Source organism: Protopterus annectens, chromosome 4.part1 (genome assembly GCF_019279795.1).
Source record: "Protopterus annectens isolate FY-2018-M chromosome 4.part1, PAN1.0, whole genome shotgun sequence".
NCBI classification, from domain to species: Eukaryota; Metazoa; Chordata; order Ceratodontiformes; family Protopteridae; genus Protopterus; species Protopterus annectens.
Genome location: NC_056734.1, coordinates 510,708,234 through 510,735,081, shown reverse-complemented (window position 1 = coordinate 510,735,081; position 26,848 = coordinate 510,708,234). Strand labels below are relative to the sequence as shown.

Sequence of the window (26,848 nt, the reverse complement as noted above, 5' to 3'; positions counted from 1 at the left end):
AGAGATGGTAGGTCTGGAAGAAGCCATTATTTATTAGCTTCAGTAAAAAGAAGGGGCGTGTTATGATTGTTTTTTGGCCTTAAGCCTGCCATAAACATTAGAAATGCTTTAGATATGCATTTTTATATGTCTATGCTAACTTCCCCTCTCAACTTCAAAAGAGAGAGTTTGGGAACTTAGAGTCAAGTGACCAGATGAGGTCATTCGCCAGCCCTGGAAATAATATTTTTTATACATTACAGAAAGTAATATCTGAGTATTGAGTATTCTGTTTGGAAGCCTGACTAGAAAGACCACTCAAATTTCATCTTGCCTTGCCGAAGTAAGTTATTACAGAAGAGTAATGTATTTAGCTCAGTCAGGAATATATAGCAAGATTAGTTTATTACTGTTTTTCTTTGTCTGAGCCTGTCCATCACTATTTTTTTTAATATTTTCTGTAATTTGAACTCTGTGGTTTGCTGCAAATATATATTCAGTATTTTCATGTTCTTTTATTATTTGTTATTAAATATATTTAAAACTTTTATTGTGTTTGGTCCTTTTAGAAAATATTTAACCTTTGAGAGTGCTTATATTTATTTGGTGACATTGTGGGGCCACTCCTGAGAGTCTTGCTGTGAGGTCAACTACTACCATTTGTATTAGTATTAATATTGCACAGTATAATTGGATACCCTTTGTAAGGGCCTTAGAGTAGCTGGCTGGGGGAGTGTCTGGTGGCAGTGATAACTACTTTATAATCTGGGCAGAAGGGAGCACAGTGGATAAATCTGTGCCACCCTTTCTTAGCTGTGTGTGTGTGTGAAAATCAAATCTGTGTGTGTGTGTGTGTGTGTGTGTGTGTGTGTGTGTGTGTGTGTGTGTGTGTGTGTGTGTGCGTGTGTGTGTGTGTGTGTGTGTGTGTCAGCTACTTGGAGCAGGGGCACAAAACACTGGTTTTGCAGCGAGGGTGCTGGAGGACTTGGCTTGGACACCCAGCTGAGGGCTTAACCCTATAGCTGTGCTAGTGAGGGAGCCTTATTGGGGACCTGGACAGAGAGAAATATAAAGAAATCCAGATCCCGGGCTGACTGTGTTTCCTGTGTGCTCTTAAGGGCAATTGTACTTGGTGCAGAGAGCTGCATCTGAAAGTACTGTGAGTACCTATTTCTCCCAAAGTTAATGGTTTCCCACTGGTGTCAGTGATGAGAAATGAGGCTCCTTGATCACTGGCCCAGAAGGGAGACATCACGTAGTATACAATTAAATGCCTTGGATATACACAGACATACAACTGCACATTTTTTTCTTTAATGTAAGACTGAAGAAAGCTTATCAGAAAATTTGATTTGACAAGTGAGAGTAGACCTACCCTTAACAAAACCATGCTGATTATCATCCATAATTGGGCTATATTTGTTGTCCTGTATAAGAAGTTGAAGTAATGACCACTCAAAACATTTCCCAGTTACAGATGTTAAACTTATTGGTCTGTAACTCGATAACGCATATTTATTACCTCCCTTGTAAACTGGAGCATTCTTTTAGTACCTTATAGTTTTAAGAAAGTCATTTAATATTTGCGTTATTATCATCCCTACACCATCAGAGATTGCCTTAACTAGATATCCTGAAATGGCTCCCTATCAGTTGATTGAGTTTTCAGAAACTCTAACTCCATATGGTCGAGACCGAGTCGATGGTTAATTGTCGAAAAGAATAATCATCAAATGGCATGTAAGCGAATGCAAAGCAGTGAAACTCGATACATCGAATGTGCACTTCATCAAACCTGTGAGACCGGGAAATTAACTACTTGGCCAACATTTCCCAGTCTCACAAATGGCAGTATTTTAAACCCACCCATGGGGGGGCTTCATCTTCCCACACTCCTCCTAAATATTTATACCAACTCTGAGATTGCACTACAGTGGAGCAAAGTGAGATGAGGAAGTGTTGGCCAACTAGTTACTTTCCCTGTCTCACAAGTTCGATGAAGTGCATGTTCAATGGATGGAGTTTTGATAATGTGCTGCTGAATGGTTATTCTTTTTGATGTTAGCCATAGACCTGTCAAGACCATATAATCGAGGTTTTGAAAACCGAAAGCTTTTGAATAGAGATTGTGGTACAGTGAGGATTGGGAAATTTACCCTTTTCCTCACTGTCATGCGATCTCAGAGTTGCTATATATAATTTGCAGGGGGGGGGGGGGCTTGCCTCCCTGCAAAAATGTTAAAAAGGTAGATTTTGTGCTTTTTTTATTTGAGACTCTTACATTTTTGTGATCAGTAGAAACTGAGATGTTGCATCCATAGGATACTTTGTGTTCATTGTTAAGTTATTTGATTATATGTCCACAAAGTCTGCGTTAAGTAGTTCTACCATTGTCAATGCTGAAAATATCACTCTACTTTTAATATGTAATAGACCAATTATTAGGAATGGTGTTTTAATAGCCATTTACATATTTAAAGGATGATTTCTTAATATAAAAAATAGTGCCTGTTTTGGCTCTTAATTCTAACTTATTGCATTCAAGCATTTTTCTTCAAATACGTCTTGTGTTTCTTATATCTCTTTTATAATCTCCTCTTATTATTAAATAAGCTTTTTAAGCCTTTTTCCCATCATGGTTTATTTTTGCTACTTCCTTTTAACTTAATTGTTTTTATGTATGTATATATGTATGTATGTATGTATTTATTTAATTTTATTTTTTGCAAATACTTGATACATGTTTGTAGGAAGAGTTCTCAATTAATTTCCAGTTGTTTTACAGCAAGAAAACAAGCACTTTTTTTCAGTTCTCCATCAAAACCGTCTCTGTCCAATATTTTCATATTGAAATGTGTAACAGATTTTTTGTGTTTTATTATGCAATATAATAAAAGACAAACTGATGTGATCAAATAAGCCTAAGTTGCACATATCTGCATGCAATTAACCAAATTCTCCCTATTCAAACACACCAGGTATAGGATATTCATCAGACCAGAAGTGCTGTGAACATGTTGCTTAAAGTGAATTCAGAATATCAAAAAACTAAGCTTCCCTGCAACTGTTTGAGTACCAGGTTAGCAAGTTAACATTTGGGCAGTTAGTCTCCAAGCAGTACTCTAGGGTTTTATTTAAAATTTCATCCAATTTCATTAAATAAGTATCATATTTAATACTGTTCACATTAGGTATTCTGTATGTTAAAAGTATGAAACATGCCATAATGGGAAACATTTTGTAGGATTATATTCAGTAACTATTTCATCATCTCTTTGTTCCTGATATGAAGTTATGAAATTGTGTAGAAGTAACATGGCACTACCAACCTTTCTTTTAACTCCTTTGGTTGCCTATTTCTTAAACCCTTTAAATGATAAGCTGTCACTTTTCCAAGTCTATGTAACTACTACAATATTGAAGTTAACCATGTTGAATTAAAAGATCCGGCTCTTCCTTTTTGTTTCTTAAACGAGCATTAGGCTAAAAGCATTTTATATGCCTTTTAAATGACCTTGTTTTATAATCGTGGTTGGCATTTGGGATAAAGAAAATAAAAAAAAAATCTCCTCCTTTTCTTTGTCAGAAATTCATTTCAGGATTTGTAAAATGTAATGTATCCTTTAAAATATGGAAACATCAGTTATCATACCTTCCTGCAGATGTATGACTCTCAAAACCCCTTAAGATATCCTTGTCAGTGTGTCTAGTGTAGGTGTTAAATAAGTTTGCCTTTGTGACTAACTTATCATTAAACCATAACTATGGGGATATTTCACAGAAGCCGATATCTGTTATTTGTCTGACTGAAAAAAACAATTGAAAACGTCATGTGTTCTAAGAGGATGTTGTAGAAATCATTAGTCCCAGCAATTACAAACACATTACCACAGTAGGTTTTTGATACCTGGTATTAACACTTTCACAGCCACTAGTTTAGTTCCTCTAATAGTTGTTACTATAGCAAGATATTTGTTCAGTACTGTTAGTGATCTTAGCTATAGGTTTATCTAAGAGTTACCAAGAAGTAAAATGGCCCTGTTCTTTCTTTCCTACTGTTTTTAGATCGGAACTTTCTCTGTTTGGTCAGTTTCCTTCATATATATATATATATATATATATATATATATATATATATATATATATATGGGAGGTTAAGAAGCAGTTCTGGGTGGGTAGCAATCAGTCACAGAAGGGACAGGACATACACATGCACACATGCAAGCACGCACCTACACACACACACACACACACACACACACACACACACACACACACACACTCCATTCTTCTCAACTGTCCCTTATTTTTATATAATGTTCCTGATTTGCCTTATATTTTGTTTTTCCTTGTAAAATTTGTAGTTTCTGGCAAATCATTAAGGACTGCAATCACTAAACAATGAAAGACATTTGTGTTTGTATACTTCTGAAAATACGTGGTAATGCAAAACCTGCCATTCTAACATCTTTCTAAGTACATAAACAGCAATATTTAAAATCTGTAATTATTTTTGCACATTTATCCTCCATTGTTTTGGCATTGTTCCTGATTCTTAAACTGAGAGGTTGAGCACTATCACAAATGCACACACAGCTATACCTGCAGGCAATTGGGGGCTCTCCAATTCACTTACCACTGCTTGATTTGAAATGTGAGAAGAAACTGGAGAACCCTGTGAAAATCCACATGGACACAGTGACCTAGTGAGAATTTATCACATCCGGACAGGAACTGAACAAAAGAGACATCCACTGTGAGACAGCAGCTCCACTCTGCTGCCTTGCTATAATGTCTGTTCTTTTTGCAGTATTACTCTCAAAGCTGTAGCACAAAGTTCCTCTGAGTAAAGGACATATTTTTTCTTTTAACTGTATGGTTGCTTCAGTGCTGTTAGGCAGTATCTTGTTCATGACTCCCTTCACTGTTCTGGTCTGTGGTTGAACATTTTTTCAGCAGGTAATGGTTTAAAATGATGGAATTATTCTGGATTTTAGAGGAAAAACCTTGTCAGGCAAGAGTGATCAGTCACAACTGTGTAATTAATAAAAAGGATTGAACTAAACCTGATTGTGATTTTCTTTAATTTAGTATATCTTTTGATCTGATATTAGATAAAATATTGGTGGGAAAATTACTTCATGTGACATTGGGTTGTGACGACGGTAGGTTGATTAAAAGCTGTCTGGAAGGGAAGAATCAGAATAAGGGCTGAATAGTGGGTTATCTGTCAACGAAGTATACTGACTGATGTTCTTGAGGAATCCATATGTGGTCATTAGTTTCTAATCCTAGAATCTCTACTTGGTCCCGGGTTTCCAATTTCGATATGTTACACATTACTTAGGGACTGGAAAATATGGTGTTCATTTCCACAGATGGATCAAAGATAAATTTCATTAGTACTTACTTAATGGAGATGGTCTTCAAAGTAAGCTGAGAAAACAGAAAAAGTGGTCCGAGAGATGGAAGGTGAAGAGCAACCATGAGAAGAGTAAGGTAATGCAATTTAGTAATGGAAACTAATGCAGGGATTTTTATTTAGTAAACTGTTTAATGGAATTGGTTTTGCACTGAGATAGCACTATCCAAGTTTGTATTTCTCCCTAAGTTCGTACTTGATCATGGCTGGGAATGCTAGCAAGATGTTAATATATTCTCTGTCACTGGTTTTGCCTTCAGGAATAATGAGGTTATTTTGCCATTCTTTAGTATATCAGTACTCCAAATAAGGCTAGGCTGTGTATGGTGCAGGAAGTCTTCCTGAAGGAGCTTGATTAAAATGGTGGATGAGGAGCAACAATATTGATCAAAATGAAGAGATTTCCTTGTTGTAGAAATACTTCAATATATTGAATTTAGAAGAAACATTAAATGAATAAAAAAAATATTGAATAAAAGGGAGCTCGAAAAAAGAAGATCAGTAGAGAGAGAGAGATACTTGGCAAATAGTTGGAAGTCTGTGGAAAGGGAGTAAAAAGGTCAGTTTTCTTTATGGAACCTTGGTGGAGTACTGACATCTTATAACTTGGAGATAACTGAAGTTGTGAGTGATGGTTGTTATATGCTGCATTTCAGTAAACAGTGGGCTGTGATGAAGAAATAGGATAGGAGGGCTGTAGCTGAAATAATTTGTAGTTTTCATTGACATATGAACAAGGCATATTTTGTCTGTTACCTGCTTTTTTACTTACATTTGTTGCTTTGCTTTCATCCTCCTTTTAAAGAGCATGTTTGAAGTATTGTCTTCTGAAGCCTCCTACATGCGAAGTCTGAAAGTTGTCATCAATAATTTTATGGCGTCCCCTGAAATCAACAGTATTTTGACCGCTCAAGAAAAACGAGGGCTTTTCTCCACCATAAACAAGATTCAGGAAGCCAGTGAAAGGTTGGTATATTTATTCTGCCTTTCTTTCTTGTGCTCTCTCATTGAGGCTGTTAAGGCTGTAGTTATTGAAAGGCCTAGACACTTACAGTGCATGTTTTGACATAAATTACTATATTGCATAATAAATGCATATATTTTTTTCTTAACTATAGTTTTGCTTTTCAACCTCCACCATCAGGGCTGTTATCAGCCATACCTTATGGACTGTTTGTCCCTCATCTGATATCATACTGGGGTATCACATTTATGCTTTTCAGATATGGCATGATGTTCATCGTGTTTCACTGTTGCAGTCATGACTGTAGGGTTCTCCCCTGCCGGCAGGCAGCCCTCGGTCGGCCAGAATCCCAAAGTCTGGGTCCGGCGTCGGCTGTTCAACTCTGCTCCCTGGCATCAGAGCGCCAGGAGTATAAAGCTGACAACCGATGCCATCTTCTCCAGTCTTTCTTGCCGTGCGGTGATAGCAGTTCGCAAGTGCCGGTCGGTAGACTCCTGATGAATATTTCTACTTACTTCGGTCCGAAGACTTTCTTCTCCACTCAAAGCTAAGTACCCCATTGGGGAAACTTTTTTCTTGCTCCACTCCGATGTCAGAAAAAGTTAATAATTGTATTTCATGTGGGAAGCAAATACCTCATAAGGATTTTCACTCTTACTGTATTCCTTGCTTAGGCCCTGACCACGACGTAGCTAGTTGTCGGTTTTGTGCTAGATTCAATCAGCGTACAATCAAGCCAAGGTATGATTTTGCTTTTCATTACTTCGGTAGGCGCTTTAACTACAAAATGTCATCGGACACGGTTCCATCTACCGGAGTTCACAAGCGTCACAAGGATAAAAACAGGCCTCCGAGGTCCAAATCTGATGATAGCGCACATGTGGAGCCAGCTTCAGGTTCGGCCGTCGTCAGTGAGGCACTTTTGCAGCCCCTGTCGTCGGCCATTTCAGAACCGATGGCCGAAACGGACTCTCATGAGGAGCCAACCAGGCCTTTAAATATCTCTGTTGCAGGACCTTCGGACAATGCTCCTTCGGATGGGTCCGGAGCCGCTGTGCAGGTACCGGCTTCCGAAGGGGTTTTCAGGCCTACTCAGCTTCAAGTAAAGGCAAAGCCAAAGACAAAGGCAAAGACTCCTTCTAAATCAAAGACTTCAGCACAGGCCTCTTCTGAACTGGCTCCCAAGTCACAGAAACAGTTACTCAAGATGGCGGAGGATTTACTCACAATGATTAGGGGTTCTCATCCCCCTCCAGACAAAAGGCCAAGGCAGGATGTTTATTATGATTCCTCTGATCAGGCTTCTGTTTCCTCAGTTTCTTCTTCTGATCAGGAATATTCTTTCCCTCCTTATGAGGATTCTGATGCGGAAGAATCCATTCCTTCAGCTTCTCCTCTTGAGGATTTTTCTTTTGGGGAAACTCTGCATGAAATGAGGGAACATTTCCACTGGGAGGGACAGGAGTATTCAGAATCCAAGAAAAGACTGAGGGATTTTCTTCTTCTTCCCCAACATAGACCCCTGGCTATTCCTCCTGTTTTGGATATTGTGGATGATGCCTTTTCGGAGGCTAATGTAACCCCTGATTCTTTTCCTCCTGCTCCTGTTAAGCCTGATAGGTACTACAGGGTTCCTGATTCCCATCAGTTTTTATTCAAGAATCTTACTGCTGACCCTGAAACCATTTCTCAGGGTCCTAAGGGTGTTAAGGCCGCTACTGCCAAAAATCCTATTCCTACTGAAAAGGATTCTCGAGCCTTGGAAAGATGGGGCAAAAAGGTGTACACTTCTGCTACTTTGTCCATTAGGGCTTTAAACTGTCAGTTTCATATGCTTAAATATCAGCAATTTCTCTTATCTGTCTTAAAACAAAAATTTACTTCCATTTCTGCCATGACTTATTGCATGCCACTGAACAAGTTGGGAAGCATGTTTTACACTGTGGATTTGATGCCTTGGAGGCTTCTTGTAGGGCTGCGGCCTCTGGCACAGTCATTAGAAGACATGCATGGCTAAAGGAACAGAATTTACCTGAACAAGTAAAGGCTAAATTATTGGATGCTCCTGTTCAGCATAATGTTTTGTTTGGTTCTAAAGCTGAAGAGGTGATTAAAAAGATGGAGGATAAGGCGAAATCAATGCAAACAGTTAAAGATTTCTTACAAGTACAGCCTCCTAGATTTAGCAGGAATTGGCCATCAAAAAACTGGTCCTTTCCCTCTTCAGACAGGCCTCAAAGGGGTAGATATAGACGCTTCAGAGGGAGGCCTGAAACATAGGCTGCTTATAGACCAAGGCAGTGGACTACTTCTACCCCTAGGGGAGGAGAGGACAGACCACAGTCTCAAAGGAAACAAACTCAATGACTCCCTCGGTTGGGCTGCAGGAACGTCTTGCCTGGAAGCCCCTCTCAGAGGAAAACTCTCTCTTTTTTACCAAAATTGGACTCAAATAACCCAGGACAAATGGGTTTTGGATGTGATTTTAAGAGGTTACAAATTCCATTTTCATACTTTGCCAAGGCCAAACGGATGGCCAGACCTTCCAAAACATCAATGGATGGAGGCCTTAAACCAGGTGGAAGCTCTTTTGGCTATGAATGCCATAGAACTGGTACCTCTTTCAGAGATGGGAAAAGGGTTTTACTCAAGGCTCTTTCTAGTCCCAAGAAAGCAAAATTCATGGAGACCCATTCTGGATCTATCGGTCTTGAACACCTTTCTAGAGATTCCAAAATTCAAGATGCTTACTCTACAGCAGTTACTTCCAATGCTGTCCAAAGATGCATGGATGGTGACTTTGGATTTAAAGGAGGCATATTTACACATTCCCATCAGGTGGGATCGCAGAAAATACCTCAGGTTCAAGGCCAGATCGAGGCACTTTCAATTCTCTGCGCTGCCCTTTGGATTATCTACTGCGCCCAGGGTCTTCACCAAATGCCTGGCTCCAGTAGTAGCTTACTGCAGACTCAAGGAAATTCAAACATACCCTTATCTGGACGATTGTCTAATTCAGGCAGACAGCAAGGATGTCTTACTCCAGCATCTACATTTTGTACAAAGCCTTCTCAAATTCCTGGGATTCTCTGTAAACATAAAAAAGTCAAATTTGACACCATCACAAGAGATAACTTTTCTGGGTGCTCTTCTAAACACTACAACCCAGATGGCTTTTCTGACATCCGAAAAACAATTACAGCTGGCATCAACTTTCAAAGCCTTGGCAACTCTAACCCATCTATCTGCAAGGAAATTCCTGCAGGCTTTGGGTTACATGGCCTCCTGCATCCTTCTCGTACCATATGCAAGACTACACATGAGGAAAATACAGTGGTACCTAAAAAGTGTATGGTCTCAGCATTACCACAGTTTGGACATACTGATTCCTGTCCTTCCTTGCCTTCAAAAGGAATTTCTTTGGTGGTCCAGGGCATGTGCTCTAAACAAAGGGAAGCCCTTCCGTCTACCTCCTGCCTCTCAGATTCTAACCACGGACGCCTCGGGTTATGCTTGGGGAGCCCATTTTCAGGGCAATTGTCTGCAGGGCCTTTGGACAAAGGATCAGAAGCACCTGCATATCAACTTAAAGGAGATGTTAGCCATTCAGAAAGCTCTATTGGCCTTCAGGAATCTCATACAGCCAGGACAACTACTTATTCGGACAGACAACACCACAGTTATGTGGTACATAAACAAGCAAGGGGGATCTCATTCCTACCCCCTTTGCAGACTAGCCATGGATTTATGGAACACGGCTCTAACTTGCAATCTGGATCTTCAAGCTCAGTTTCTACCAGGAAAACAAAACTTACTGGCAGACAGTTTGAGCAGAAACCTTTCGGATCCACATGAGTGGATGCTGGACACCAAAATATTCAGGATGATAACAGCAGTATGGGGATGTCCTCACATAGATCTCTTTGCATCCCATCTAAATCATTAGCTGCAGATTTTTTGCACCAGGACATTCCACAGAGAGGCTTGGAAAGTGGATGCCCTGTCATTCAGTTGGAGGAACCTCTCGGGATATGCCTTTCCGCCTCTACCTCTTCTTCCATGAGTTTTATTGAAGATAAAACAGGACAAACCCAAGATGATAATCTTGTTGGCTCCGAATTGGCCTCGGCAGTTTTGGTATCCAACTCTAATAAACCTATGCCTGGAGCCCCCTTGGATTTTACCTCAGTCTCCGAACCTTCTGTCCCAACATCAGGGTCAGGTTCTACACTCTCATGTCAGAACTCTCAGCCTGGCAGCCTGGTTAATCCAGGGCCTTTGATTTCTTCTTTCCTACCCAAGCAGGTTATGGATGTCATTTTGGAAGCTAGACGTCCTAGCACTAGGAAATCTTATGCGGGAAAATGGAAAAGATTTTGTTCCTGGATGCAGGCTCAGGATTCTGATCCTCTTCTTCCTAACATTACTTTAATTCTACTTTACTTGACAGACCTCTTTCATAAGGGTCTCTCTTTCTCTTCCATTAAGATCCATGCTTCAGCTATTTCTGCTCATTATAATACAGACCCTCCCATCTTTTCCCACCAGCTCATGAGACAGTTCCTCAGAGGAGCTAAGAACTTAAGACCTCCTAGATCTCCTCCTATTCCTGCTTGGGATCTCAATTATGTTTTGGAAAAACTAACCTTGCCTCCTTTTGAGCCTGCCGCTTCTGCTGACATCAAGTTTTTATCTTGGAAGACAGCTATCCTGTTGGCACTAACCTCTGCCAGGAGAGTTTCAGAGTTACAAGCTCTTATGGCGGTGGAACCTTATATTATTTTTCATCAAGACAGGGTATCTTTGAGGACTAATCCGACTTTTATGCCTAAGGTGGTTTCCAAAGTGGCTTTAAATCAAACTATCCACTTGCCAACCTTTTTCCCCACTCCTCAAAATAAAGGGGAAAGGATCTTACATTCCTTGGATGTACATCGATAGCTACGTTTTTACCTGAACAGAACCAAGGACATCAGACAATCTGAACAATTGTTTGTTTCTTATGCTTCAAGTTCCCAAGGTAAAGCCATTTCTAAACAAACCATTTCTAAATGGATTGCTCATGGAATCAGATTTTGTTATTCACACCATGGAAAGCAAATCCCAGGGACCATACGGACTCATTCCACCAGAGCTGCTGCCACTTCTGCAGCCTTCCTCAGGGGAGTTCCTACCAAGGACATTTTGGAAGCTGCAACTTGGAGTTCAGTGCATACTTTCTCTAAGCACTACAGTTTGCCTCTCTACTCTAAGTCTAGGGCAGGCTTTGCCTCTGCAGTCTTGCAGGGCCTTTTAGCCGCCCCTTCTTCTTTATGACCACCTCCCTTTCTTTTTAGCTTTGGGATTCTACCCTACAGTCATGACTGCAACAGTGAAACACGATGAACATAGTACAGTTGTGTACACCTACCATAAATGTAGATGTTCGAGTGTCTTCACTGTTGCAGTCTGGGTTTCCCTCCCTCCTGTCCCCTCTTATTTTTACTTTTGTGTGGTTCCTTTTTTCACCATTCTTCTGAGGTGTATTTGCATAGGTTTTGGGACCATTTTCATTTTGGGACTCCTGACATCTGGGGCAAGAAAAACTGGAGAAGATGGCGTCGGTTGTCAACTTTATACTCCTGGTGCTCTGACGTCAGGGAGCAGAGTTGAACAGCCGCCGCCGGACCCAGACTTTGGGATTCTGGCCGACCGAGGGCTGCCTGCCGGCAGGGGAGAACCCTACAGTCATGACTGCAACAGTGAAGACACTCGAACATCTACATTTATGGTAGGTGTACACAACTGTACTTTGCTTGCAGGAAGGTAAATCTAACTGGTGCTGCTGCTGCTATGGTGGTTCCTCTAGAAAAAGAATCAGTGGCTAAGCCACTAAGTAGAAACTCGTTGATCTTATAGTGTGTGATTCAACTCTACAAACCAAGAAAGAGACCACAAAATGCTCATGTTTTCTGTAGGAGAGCAAAATACCTTGTACACCTCTCCCGCACATAGAAGGCTTTGCCTTTCCTACCTCCCTTACTTACATGTACTAACTCCACGTTTGCACAATTGAGGGAAAAGAGAAGCCCCCTATGAATGTATTGAGTGGCTGCATGCATTGTAGTCTCACACAATAGTTAAAAGTGTAGTAAACGTGACCATAAAAAGTAACACTGGGAAAACTGGCAGGTAGAGTACAGTTCATCACTTGTACATAGACCACTTTCAGAGTAAAACAGTATTGAATCAGAACCAGCAAGCACTGGAGGAGACAGTATTCCAGGTTGCCCTTGTTAAGAGCAACGGTTTTAGCAGTGTTTCTCATCATGTTGGAAGATTCTTGACATGATGCAGTTATTATCCTCCATACTCTGAGTCAGACAGTCATTCATTGTAAGAAAGGATCTTGAATGTCTGCTCTGGATCACCTTTACACAGACACAGTCCTCCGTCCACTCCTCATGTAGAGACAACAGCCTTTGTTTGTTCTGCATTTTACTTCCTGACACTCTGACAGTCAGCTCTATTTTCAGACCTAGGTCACTGATACTGTAAAAGAAAATTCAAAAACAATATTCGTAGACCCTCCCATTATATTGTGCCAGCATTTGTGCTTCATTTTATATGCATTTACTGTTGGAATGATCTGTCTCTATCAATGTAATATGGTATTAGATGATTTTATAGTTTTTATATTGTTCACAAAAAGTAAAAAATGTGTTTGTATGTCTTTTGCATATATTTGTAGCACACTTTAAGAAATTTTTGAATAGACAGTAGTTTGTGCAAAACAATAATGCCTAACAAGGTGAGCATTATTGGGGAAAAAATAGTCTGACCACCCCTGGAAAGTCCATTATTCCCCTATAATGGCCAACTGGAGGGCCTCAGTGCACTTTGAAAATGTGATATCTGTTAAATTGCTTTGTTGTTGTTTTATTATTACTATATCCATATTTGTTTTTATATTTTTGATATAAAATAACTGCCTAATGTTTCATAGTTGCTTTAGGATATGTAACTGCTGTTGGAGGATGTATTTTGCATCCAAAATATACATATATTCATTATGTAATTCTTTAATGTCTGCACAAACACACACATGCATGCACGCACGCACGCACACACACACACACACACACACACACACACACACACACACACACACACACACACACACTGAGTTTTATATAGACAATGTCTCACATAGCCTAGTTATATAGCTATAAAGCTAACAGTCACTAGGGCCTTTATAATCCTAGCCACACAACCCAACCCAAATGCATACCCTGGTAACATCTGCATCTTGATTGGGAGAGACATGTTAAGAGGTTGCTAAAAAGTTATGTTAGTTAGGGAATGTTTACTATTGGCCTCGGTCTATAAAAGACATAGAGGGATAGTCCAGGGCTGAATTTGTGATTACCCATCCAGTGTTAGTTAGGGAATGTTTACTGTCTGCCTCTGTCTATAAGAGACATGGGGGCCAGCCCAGGGATAAATTTGCAATTTCTCATTCAAGTGGTCAAGGCTATATTTGAATAGGGTTAGGGATGGACTCTACTTCACCTGGATGGGGAGCCTATTCAAGGCCGTGGGGATTCTTTGAGTCACATATCGGTTTCACCAGCATGTTCTGTTTATGTCGCAAACAAAGTGCAAATCCCTGGATCTCATGTTTCTGGTGCTGCTTATTTTGCAGATATGCAAACGTTCCATCAGGGCTGGCTCTAAGGATGCTTTATATGCCAAACACAGATTGCCTCTCAACAACCTGTAGGAAACCAAGTATAGAATCAGGGCTCTAAAGTCATTTGTACAAGACAGTGTGTTCAAATCTTGGATTCTGTTGGTGAGGAACCTCTGTGGGCATCCCAACAGCTGCATATGGCTAGTGAGCCACATGCCAAAGGGGGCATTTTATTTGGTGATGGGTCTAATATGGGATGAGTGGAGTGGTGCTATAACTTTCTTGGACCTGGATATATAGCCTTACTTATACGTTGGGCGACATAGAATGATTTTCTTTCTACCGTGGCTGCTTGTTGGTCAAAGGCCAGATTACTGTCTACATATGTTCCCAGATCTCTAACTACAGGGTCAGTTCTTAGGGGTATGTTATAAATGGAGTAATTTGCCTGGATAGCCATTTTCCCAAAAAGCACTATAATGTACTTCTTTGCACTACGTTTTAATTTATAGCTTTGGCACCAGTCATTTGTCTGGCCCTCTTGCAGGATGTTAGTGTCATGGGGGAAATTTGATAGCTCCCAGTTTGCTGTCACCTGTGAAGTTCGAAAGCCAGAGGCCATTAGCCTAGACCTCCAAGAAATAAATACCAAAAAGGAGTCGACACCCAGCACGAAGCCCTGTGGTACTCGCCTGGTGACCTGCTTCTTGGTGGAGGTGATCTCACCAATCCTGACTTATTAGGTCCTGTCTGTGAGCCAGCTGGCAGTCCAGCGAGTTGTGTAGGGATTTATGCCTAGTTCAATGAGTTTGTCTGCAATACCTGAGTGGGGTATTGTGTCAAATGCCTTAGCCATATACATGGAAACTCATTACACACACACACACACACACACACACACACACACACACACACACACACACACACACACACACACACACACACGTGCCCACCAATTATAGCCACTTTCTTGACTATGTATACCATAAATGTCTCATTGTGATCAAATGAATGAAAAAAAACAGTATGAAACCATGCACCTTCCCCCTCCATTTTCATACCTTTCAACTGCCCCAGTTTTGTAGAATGTCCCTGATTACGCCATATATTTTCACTCTATCCCTTGACAAAAGTTTCATTTTCATACTTATTGTTCAGAAAAAGCAAAAGTGAATTACAATAATATTTAAAAAAAAAAACTGATTTTGGGGTTTGTGGTATCACCCCATTATTCTTGGCTTTGTCCAGAATCCTTAAGCAAAGAGGTTAAAAAGTACAGGTACACACACACACTCAGTTTGTCTCTCTCTCTCTCTCTCTCACACACACACACACACACACACACACACACACACACACACACACACACACACACACACCATGCATGCAGCCTGTTTCTGTGCCTCTCTCTCTTTCACTGTCTTGCTTTCCCTAACACACACACACAAGCGCTGTCTTTGTCTCTCTCACATGCATATGCACATACACAGGTCTAATGTAGTTTACTGCATTAGTTTTATTTTATTTTCCCATGCTTCCTAAATGCAGCTTTAAATTTCGTTGATAGGTTGGGGGAATGTATAATGGAAAGAGCAGCTCATTGTAACTGCTATTGCATTTACTTTTTTGCTCCCTCTTTAAGGTGGTACTCCCTAAACAGTTAAATTTGATGAGCAAAAATAATATGGTGTCCATTTCTTTTTCTGTCCGTGCTTCACAGTGGCTTAACATGCTACCATGAAGCCGAGGACCAAGTTCTCCTCGTACATTAACTCCCTGATGGAAGACATTTGATGTTCATCATATTGATTACTGCTCCAGTAGCCTTAGCTATATGGGTTATATGCTGCCAAGGATATAACAGCCAGCCACTTTCCAAGGCTTCAGGGCACCTTCCATGTGCTCAAATTGTCAGGCAGCTCAAGCTGAGCTTACTAGAAGACAAGTTTGGACATGGAGCTTTGCTGCCACCAAAGAGTACACTCCTGTGAGACTCTTGAGGATTGATGGTCAGCTTGTGCTTCCCTTTGGGGAAAAAAAGCTTCCATTATCTTAATTTCATTGATATTTTATTACTTTCCTCTTCAGGAAAATTATTTGATAAAGCTAGGAGTGTTGTGTTTTAACGTACGGTCTCAAGATTGTATTGTACTTTTAAACAGAGAGCTCACTTTTTCTGTCTGTTTAAAAGTGGTGTAAAATAACTGAACATGTTTTACTGTGGATAAATTGTTTATTTTATTTTTGTTGGAGTATTCTAAAGTGCATTTTACTGTGTTTTTTTTTATCAAAAAAGTAACTTTTGTGGACTGGTAGTGTTTACAGGCAATTATTTCTTGTCTTCCGCAGGAAAGATGCAACATTTTTGGCTTGACCATGGAACAAACTACCAGTCCCATGGCCGGTCCTTTTTCCAACCACAAAAAGAAAAACAAATAAGCAAACAGCCTTTTCCACCACAGCGGGCTATCAATTTGCTGTGACCATTATTGTACCTCAGACCACTCATATTTTACCCCGAATCCCTCTGTTGTAGCAGCTACAGCCAATATGGACCAGGGGTTAGGCACGTTCTCTGAAGCTATTGGAGTTCTGTGAAGAAATGTAGATCCTCTGTAGCCTGCAGCAAGCTGTTACTATATTTAGCTGTGATTATAAGGGTTCTGTTGATAGTAAGTTGGACATAGTGGAGTTTCAGGTCATTATCATGTCTAATGAAGTCTGGAGGAGAAATTTGTTTAAGAATATAGAGACAACTTTGCCTTTAATGTCTTCATGTAGTTCTTCTTCTTACGTTATGACATTTTGCTTCAAAATCTTCCTCTGCTGCTATTAATCTAGTCACGCTGACAAATTGCCCCTTAATAACATTTTTCTTAACATATCTAGGATGTGCATATCTTAAAAAAATTCACCTCCAGACTCATTAGAATTGATAATGACCTGGAACTCCTCCACATCCAATTTAATGTAATCAAACCCCTTATCCTTAACAGAGCTAACTATAGGATCGCCTCTATATTCCTTAGCTCATGCCTCCTGCCTAACTACTATGGAGTCCCTGCACATTAGGTCAAACCCCATTCTCCTAGGAGACTTCATCTACCTCTCCATCAATTAGAAGGCTTGCACAAACTCAAACTTGAATGCCTCAAACTTTCTGGACTTCAATAATACAAACTTTCTGGATCAGTTAGTGTGCACACCAACCACGGGCAATAAAATCCTGGACTTTGTCCTTACCAATATATGACTGCTTTGCTTGCAACCAATTATAACTTCTTCCCTGGTCAAATTAGACTACAAATCAGTCAAATTTGCTGTAAGACTGAAGTTAGTTGCATCTTCCAATACATCTGTATTCAGAGATTATGCTAAGGCTAATCTACTGAAACTGAGGTAAATTCAAATTCCTCTTCCAACCACTGCTCATATGAAACCCTTTACCATCAAATTCTACTCTCATACAGATAGCTAAATAGATGCATCAGTCCCCCTCCAAGGCAAATACAACACCAAATGTAAAAATAAACCTCTATGGTGGAACCTTAATATGAACAGTCTGTATGATAAAAGTCAAATATTTATTGCATGTAAAATAAGTTAATCTCTCAAAATGTCAAGAACACCAAAAATGTTCTTGCTAAACTAAACAGGGAAGTCCAGAATCTGGTCAAATCAACCAAAGCCATATATGAGGCAAAAATAGTCACCCAGACCAAAGGATAACCACAAAATCTTATTTAATTATGTTAGAAACCCCAGAAACAATACCTAGCTCTGCACAGAACTAACAGTAAATTATATGCCATATTCAGACCCAGAGAACATTGCTACCCACCTTTCCCCTCATATATCCCCAAATCATATACCTGTATCTATACCCAACCCCAAATCTCTGAAGAACAAGTTCTCAAGGTACTATCCAAGGCCAAGAACACTGCATCTATGAGGCCAGATAACATACTAGGCTGTCTGCAAGCCAGCCTGAATTAGGAATTTTCAGCCACCCTACAGAGGCTATTCAATATCAGCCTTCAAACAGGCTTTGTACCAAGTGAATGGAAACAGCAACAGTCATTCACTAACACAATGGTGGGCAGCAACAGACCTGGGTAATTATAGACCCATAAGCCTGACCACATCTGTAAGGCTATGGAAAGGATCATTATGAAATTAATAAATAAGGATACCTACAAACTCATGACCCAAGCTAGTTTGGATTTGTCAAAGGTAGAGCCTGCCTACTTAACCAAGATGACTTGGAGAAGGTTACCATAGTAATAAATGAGGGGAAAAATCAGTACACACCACAAAGGGTTGGGAGGGTGGCCTAATGGTTAAGGTGTTTACCTTACAAAGAATAAAACAAAACAAACTGAGAACAGTCCACCAAATAAAAATGAAAGTGAGCACAACCTCCTGTCTCAGAGCATGAAAAATGCACCAGCACGACACCAACAATCCGATAAATGAGAAGTTTAATCCAGTTGATAAAAACACACTTGCAGTTTAGCGCTTTCATCCACCAAGGACTTCTTCAGAACAAATAATGAAAAACTGCTAATCCCTTAAATACAATTAAAATTCAATTAAAAATACATCACATGTCCTTCATCATTAGTAATTTAAAGTGCTAGTGCCTGATGCTCTGAGACAGGAGGTTGTGTTTACCTTACAAACACGAGGTGTAGAGTTTGAGTCTCACAAGGGATAATTGGCTAGGCTTAAAATGGCTCGCAAGAGCAGTCAGCCTAGTATGAATCTATGAACCTATTACAATCTAGACCACACAAAGGCATACAATGCTATGGTACACTCAGGTATTGTAGATAAACTCTCCCAGCTAAATGTAAATCCTTATGTAACCCATTGGACAGCAAATTGGCTCACAAATAGAGCCCAGGAAATTAAGGTGGGTTGCTCTACCTCCTCCAAAAGACCCATTACTAGCTGTGATCCTCAAGGTTCAGTCCTTGGGCAACTCCTGTTTGCTATCTACTTCTCAAAGGTCAATGCAAATGTTAATGGCTTATCGCTGATAAAATTTACAGATGTCTGTAAAGTTAGTGCCATCATAAGCTCCCCAGTGGATACCAAGATCTTCCAAGAGGAACTTTCCCAAACAGTTGGTGTGAAAACTATGGATTAAACCTAAATGCCAAGAAATGTGGAATTCTATCCTTTAGCAAACATGACTTTCCTTGTGACTATCACACTGACAACACACCCATGAAAGTTAATCCTGTAGTCAGAGACTGGGGAAACTATGTTGACAATGAAACATTCTTTGACCACCATGTATCCACAATTGTAAAGAAGGTCTTTTTCATCACACAGCTTATTTCTAAAGGTATGGCGGCAATGTTCAGGGATGTAATAATTTTGTTGTACTCTCTCATTAAGCCAGTTACTGAATCTAGTGCCACTTTCAATATGTATGTATGTAAACACTTGTCACATCTAATGTCTGCCTGGGATGACATGATCGACAGACCACGATGCTTTGCCAGAGATGGTCTGCACCTGTCGCCCCTGGGATTCCGGTTATTAGCTAAGGCTCTTGCCAACCCTATAGTGCCTTTTTTAGGCAAAGTTCAAAGGACAGAACCACTACTGTAACAGGTACAAGCATGCAAAATCGGAAGGTAATGCTACTCAATGCTAGAAGTCTAAACCTCAAAATGCACTCTCTCAAGGCACTTCTAAAAATGGAGAACATCGATATATGTGCAGTAACTGAGACCTGGTTCAAGGCTCCAGAGAGCACCCCTGCAATACCAGGCTACAACTCTTACCACACTTTTCGGCCACCAAACCAGGATCGAAACACTAAAGGTGGAGGAGTGTCCATATCCACCAAGGATATTCACACCACCAGGCTAGTTGCCCAACACAATGCATCTGAAATTCTCCAGGTGCAACTAACACTTGGTAAGACTGCACTCCAAATTATAGCTTGCTACAGATCCCCCACCATGCCCCAAGATTCTCACTGCACCTTTCTACACATACTGGAAAATATTAAGATACAACCAAACACCCTAATACTGGGTGATTTCAACTACCCTGCCATTAATTGGGAAAACTACTCGTGTACCAACACCTTTGCCCAATGGTTCTTGGAATTCATAAATTCCAATGCCCTGGATCAACTAATCCATAGTCCCACAAGGGGCTCCAGTATCCTAGACCTAGTCATTACCAACATGGGAAATCGATGCTCCACACCTATGGTCACCCCCTAGTTGGTCAAGTCAGACCATAAGCTAATCACCCTTAACATCCATATCCCACCCCTCAGTAAGGAAACCTCAATAAAAAACTTTTCCAAAGCCAACTTCATGCTACTCAAGTCAGAAGTGACAAACTTCATGACACCCATGCAGATGGGAACTGAAAGTTTGACTGCTGAGTCCTACACTAAGGCACTGTATGAGCACATCCACTCATGCATGAATCGTGCCATCCCAAATAGAACCAAGATGCTGTCCTCCAAAAAAAGGAAGCCAATCTGGTGGTCCCCTTCCATAAACAAACTTTACAACAAAAGGAAGAAACTGTTGCAGGAAAGAGGAAAATCCCAGGATGCAAAAAACTCCCTTACCAGCCTCAGTAAGAAGCTGAGATCCCTCATAAAATCCTCCAAAGCTAGTTATGAAAATAAAATTGCCAAAGATTCCATTCTATAACTATGTCAAGAATCTAAATGGCAATGCTCAGATCTGCTCTGAGCTACAAGAGAGTGGCATTAAATATACTGATCCCAAGGATATTGCCAGTATCCTGGCAGATCAATTCAGAGCCAACTTCACCCCCCCTCACCCCCTAAATGGCCCATCTCAATACCGGAAGATTTCCAAATTCCGGTAATAATGGCCACACAGGTAAAAAACGCACTCTCCAAAGCTAAGAATATAGCATCCATGGGACCAGATGACATCCCGGGCTGTGTACTACATAGGTTCATAGGTTCATAGGTTCATACTAGGCTAACTGCCCTTGTGGGCTGTTAACCATTATGCCATCCTCCCACCCAATGAACTACAAATTGAACTGGCACCTCACCTAAGTGTCATGTTTAATCATACCCTCATCTCAGGCTTCGTGCCCACTGAGTGGCGCACAGCTACAGTTATCCCACTCCACAAGGGGGGATCCACCTTGGATCCCAGGAACTACTGCCCCATCAGTCTGACAAGCCTGATCTGCAAGGCCACGGAACGTATTATTATGGAACTTAAAAACAAAGACATTGGCAACCTTCAAACACTGGACCCCACCCAGTTTGGGTTTGTGAAGGGCTGATCTTGTCTCCTGAACCTGTTTGACTTATTTGACTCAGTCTCCAGAGCCATGGATGAGGGTAAGGCAGTCCACACAGCCTGTCTGGACCTCGCCAAGGCCTTTGACACCATCCCCCACTCTGGAATCATAGATAACCTTACTAAGCTGTGCATTAATCCCTACGACACTCGATGGGTTGCCAACTGGCTTACTGACAGAACCCACACTATAAAAGTAGCTGACTCCAAATCCAGCTCCAGACAAGTGACAAGTGGAGTATCTCAGGGTTCAGTCCTGGGACCGCTCTTGTTTGGCATCTACTTCTCTGAAGTACAGGCCAACACTAAGGGACTCTGGCTAACAAAGTTCGCAGATGACTGCAAACTGGCAGCCATTATTAAATCCCTAAATTTTGTGGATACTCTATAAAAGGGTCTTACAGAAACAGATGTTTGGTAACAGAGCCATGGGCTCAAGCTCAATGCCAAGAAATATATTGTTATCCCCTTTGAGAAAAAACATGCACTTGTGAATTACCACATAGGTGGCAGTACACTAAACACCGAAAGTGTGATAAGAGACTTAGGGACACAGGTGGACAGTGGTCTCACCTTCAATAACCACATCGCCACAATAGTCAGGAAATCCTTCTATGTGGCATACCTCATCACTAAGGCTTTTTATCCAGAAAGAAAATAGGTCATTGTCCCACTGAACTATTCCCCTCATTAGACTTATTATAGAATACAACTCCCCATTTGGTATGTACCTCTCAAGACATCTGCAACAACTGGAAAGGCCGCAGAAATACCTCACTAAAAGAATCACAGGCCTAAAGCAGATGCTCTATGCTGACCACCTTAATAAACTCCACCTATACTCCGTCGCATATCGTCTACTCAGAGGCGATCTCTGCTTAACATACAAGGCCATGTCGAACCCAGAGCTGTTGGACATGCTACACTTAAAGAAATCCCAATCCCTCAGAGCCACATGCTCCAGGGATCTAAACCTTGTCATCACAGTAAACAAAACATGCTGGAGGGATAGGTCCCTGACCCAGAGACTCCCCGGACTCTGGAATAGACTGCCCATACATGTCAAGCAGAGTGCCTCTTTTGCCCTCTTCAAAAGGAACCTTGACGATTGGATGGGAGAAAGGAAATTCACCCCGGGGATCATGTCAGTCACCCTGCTAGACAGGGGTCGAGGAAAGTAAATAGTGTAGGAAGAAATAGCCAGGGAATTGTTATGGCTAGGCTTATATAGACCCTAGGGCCAATAACCTAGTACCAACCTATGAACCTATTTTGATGTACCCTGATTGTATAGTTACATTCTGAGGAATCTGGTTAAGCAGATACAATATTGATTTGGAAGGAAAGGGAGAGATTAAGACAAGAGGAGGGAAAGGCACGGAGTATGACTAAGTAATAGTCCATGTGGGTGTAAATGATCTGACATGTACCTCCCAGGACTGTATGAACAGAGAGACGTGATGGTGCTGTTGAACGCTGTGTCCTAGGCTGGTATGAGTCTAGCACTGAGCAAGATTCTACCTTCTCCAGGGATGATGCCACAACATGAACAGAAGATAATGGACTTTAATTATTGGCTTAGATTTTACTGTCATTTGAAGGGGGTAGAATATTTGTCAGCCTGGGAGGACATGGTTGATGGACAACATTGTTTTGAAGTAGATGGTCTGCACCTCTCTCCTATAGGCTTTCAAACATTGTCCACCCCATAGAGCTTTTTTTGGCATTGCCAATCTGATAAACCTTCCAACAGAAAAAAATAAAAATAAAAAAAAAAAAAAAAAAATCTGAAGGTGTTACTGCTCAATGCCAGGAGCCTAAACAAGAAATTCTCCTCCCTGCTGGCTGTCCCTACCCTGGAGAATGTAGTCACCTATGCAGTTAATGAGACAGAGTTTGTAGCCACAGGAGCAACTCTGGCAGTGCAAGGCCATGACTCCTATGCATTTAGACCAGCTGCTCCACAGGAAAGGGAAACAAATATGGAGTTGTCTCAAATTACATGAAAAACACACACACCTCAAGGCTGGTCAAACAGTATGACATGCTTGAGCTTCTCCACATCCGAGTTACAATATAATATCCTTGCAAGCTATAGGTTCCCCTCTTTGACCCAGGAAACCCATAACACATATTTAAACATAGTGTCAACAGTTCCCATTCAACTCAACACCATATTCATGGGTTACTTTAATGGAAGCATGTCAGATTGGCGACATTAATTTTGATGAATGTAAAATGTGTGAGAGCTGTTTAGAGAAATTAACTTTCTCAAAACCACCACTGAATCCCTGGACTTTGAGGTTCATAACTCAAACACTCACATTGATTTTCTGGATGTCACTATAATAACGAATATAGATGATAATATACAGACCCAAACCTTTAGAAAAAGATGTTGGAAGAATAATACACTTCATCACAATAGTATGCATCCGTGCCATATATTTCCACAGGTGGTTAAAATAGATATCTTCGACAGTCCAGACTGGTTACCATAAACAGCATCTATGAAGGAAGTGTTGTGGAAACTAAAGAAGAACTGGTACAGAGAGGGTATAAAGCCAGAGAAATTGATAGCATTATAGAAGGTGTACAAGGGCTAAGAGATAGCAAAGGGAAACCATACTTCCATAGAGTTAATACATACGTCAGTGATACTAGTAACAAAGAAAAAAGAACAGAACTGCATACCATTCGATGCACGTTGATTTGTAGTAAAGATGCCAAGCAAATATGTAATGTGATCAGGAGAAATTGGCGAATATTGACATTTGATGATTCCATACGACATACAGTAGAAGATACACCGTGGTTCTGTTATAAAAAGGGAAGGAATATGAAACAATTATTATGTGGAGATAAGGTGATAATGAACCATACACGTTCACAGAGACACGGCACTTTTAAATGTGGATATTGCACGGCATGCCAGTATTTGTTAACATGTCAGAATTTCCAGCATCCAGTCACAGGGAAACTATATAAAACCCCAGCGTTTGTGAATTGTGCTTCAAAGAACATTATATATGTCGCCAGGTGTATGAAATGTACATGTTTTTATGTTGGCAAAATGAATTGCCCTTTCAGGGTTAGGATACAAGCACATATAAGGGATATTAAACATAAAGTTCTCACTAATGCCCTGTACAAACATAGCAGCGTGAACACCGATCACTTTATGGCTCTACAAGTAATAGATCCCAGTATGAGGAGAGGGGAATCTTAAAGGTCTAACTGAATTTGAAGAAACCAAATGGATTGCTGGCTTGAGGGCAGATAAAGCACCAGGACTTAATGAAGTATTAACTATGAAACCTATTCTGAGAGCCCGTCAGCATAGATGATAAACTGTGAATCATACAAAATCACAAACATGCAGGCCTAGAGATTCCTAGACTTCATAACTTTATAAACACACATACTCTGGACAAGCTATTCACTATGCCCAATAGGGGAGCTAGCATCCTTGAGCTGGTTCTCACAAACATTGGAGAATGTTGTACTCCTACCAAAGTGTAATGTCCTCACTGGTTAATTTGAACCATAAAGATATTTCCTCTGAAATAAAAATAAAACCCAGGGCCCCAGCTAACCCTGGAGCTATTGGGAATCAGTCTAAATCAAACTTCCTACTATTAAATAACACCTTGACAAAATTTAAACCCCCCCCCCCCAAAAGAAATCCCTGAAAACACCACTGCCTATGAGGAATTGTTTATTAAAACCCTGTGTGATTATTTTAAGGGCTGCATAGAGACAGATGTACCTATCCAGAATAAACTCAGAAAACAAGCCACCTTAATGAAAACAAACTTCAATAAATGGTTTAACAAAAAGAAGAAAATCTTGGTAAAAAGTAGGAAGTGCAATGCCCAGCATGGTAAAAAAAAACTCTAAACAATCAACTCAGGAGGCTAATCAAGTGTAACAAAGGTACATTTGAGGAAAGAATAACTTCCAGAACCAAGCACAATCACAAGGCATTCTTGAGCTATATCTGCAACATCAAAAACAATAAGGAAAATGTACGGAACTAATTGTAAATTAAGCCATGTATACTGAGCAAGAAGATATAGTAAATCTACTAGCCAACAAATTTAGCTTCAATTTTGCCTCCTTTCCCTACCAGACACCCCTCAGGAAGTACCCTCAGCCATAATGCCCCCATGTATCACTAAAGAACAGGTCCTCGATGCACTTTACAAGGCCAAGATCACTGCATCAGTGGGCTCTGATAATATCCCAAGATGCCATTTTAATAGCATGAAACATGACCTGTCATGACCAGTAGAATTATTATTTAACCACAGCCTTCAGACAGGCTTCGTGTCAAGTGATTGGAGGACTAAAACTGGCATCCCTCTGTATAAAAGTGGGACATCTATGGATCCAGGTAACTACAGACCCATAATTCTGACTAGTCTCATATGAAAATCCATGGAAAGAATTATCATGGGAATGACAAAAAAATTACATTGGAAACCCTCAGACACTGGATCCAACCCAGTCTGTTTTTGTCAATGGTAGGTCATGTTTACTCAACCTGGTGGACTTTTTCAAGAAAGTCAACAAAGCATTAGGTAAGGCAGAATGGTGCATTCTGCCTACCTTAACCTGACCAAATCATTTGACACAATACCTCACATGGGCATTGTAGAGAAACATAAAATCGGATGCAAACCCAATGTCACCCACTGGATAGCTAGATGGCTCACAATTAGGACCCAAGTAGTTAGGTTACAGGAGTCTACCTCCACAAAGAAGTCTGTCACTAGCAGATTTCCTCAAGGCTCAGTTCTGGGGCTGCTCCTTTTTGGCAACTGCTTCTCTGAAGTCAAGGCTAATGTCAAAGGCCCTTGTCTAACCAGGTTTTCAGACATTTGCAAAATAGGTGCAGTCATAAAATCCTCCAAAGACACAAATACCTTCCATGAAGGTCTGAAGCAGATTACTAACTGCCAGAGCCATGATCTAAAAATCACTGCTAAGAAATGCATAATCGTATCCTTTGAGAAGATTGGTACCCCTGTAAAATACCGTATTGATAATACACCCTTAAGAGTAGACCCAGTCATCAGGGATTTGGGAAAATGCACAGACAGTCACCTGGCCCTTGACCATCATTTGCCTGTTGGAGTATAGAGATCATTCCATATTGGGCAACTTATAAACAAGGGTATGGCATGTAGGTCCAAGGATGTCATGGTACAATTGTACTTTGCCCTTATCAGACCAATCATTGAGTACAATGTTCCTAAGTACCTGTTCAGGCATGTGCAACAACTAGAGCATCCACAGAGGTTCCTCATAAAAGCAGTAAATGGCCTAAATGAGATGTCCTATGCAGACTGCCTCAAATCCCTATGCCTATCCCTGTGCTCAGTCTCCTACGGACTGATGAGAGGTGATGTATGCCTGACCTGCAAAGCATCCTCTGATCCTGCTCTAATGGACTGTTGCACATCTGCAAAACAAATAGCATC

General features: G+C 40.7%; 1 protein-coding gene across 2 annotated transcripts in view; it reads left to right on the top strand.

The window, feature by feature from the left end:
* LOC122800943 (ephexin-1-like) overlaps positions 1-26,848 on the top strand; it is an 822,598-nt gene that overhangs the window by 606,347 nt on the left and 189,403 nt on the right. For both annotated transcript variants that reach the window (XM_044070328.1, XM_044070327.1), the window contains one exon: positions 6,207-6,367. In XM_044070328.1, the coding sequence (XP_043926263.1) occupies positions 6,207-6,367 (161 nt within the window). The remainder of the gene's footprint in view (positions 1-6,206; positions 6,368-26,848) is intronic.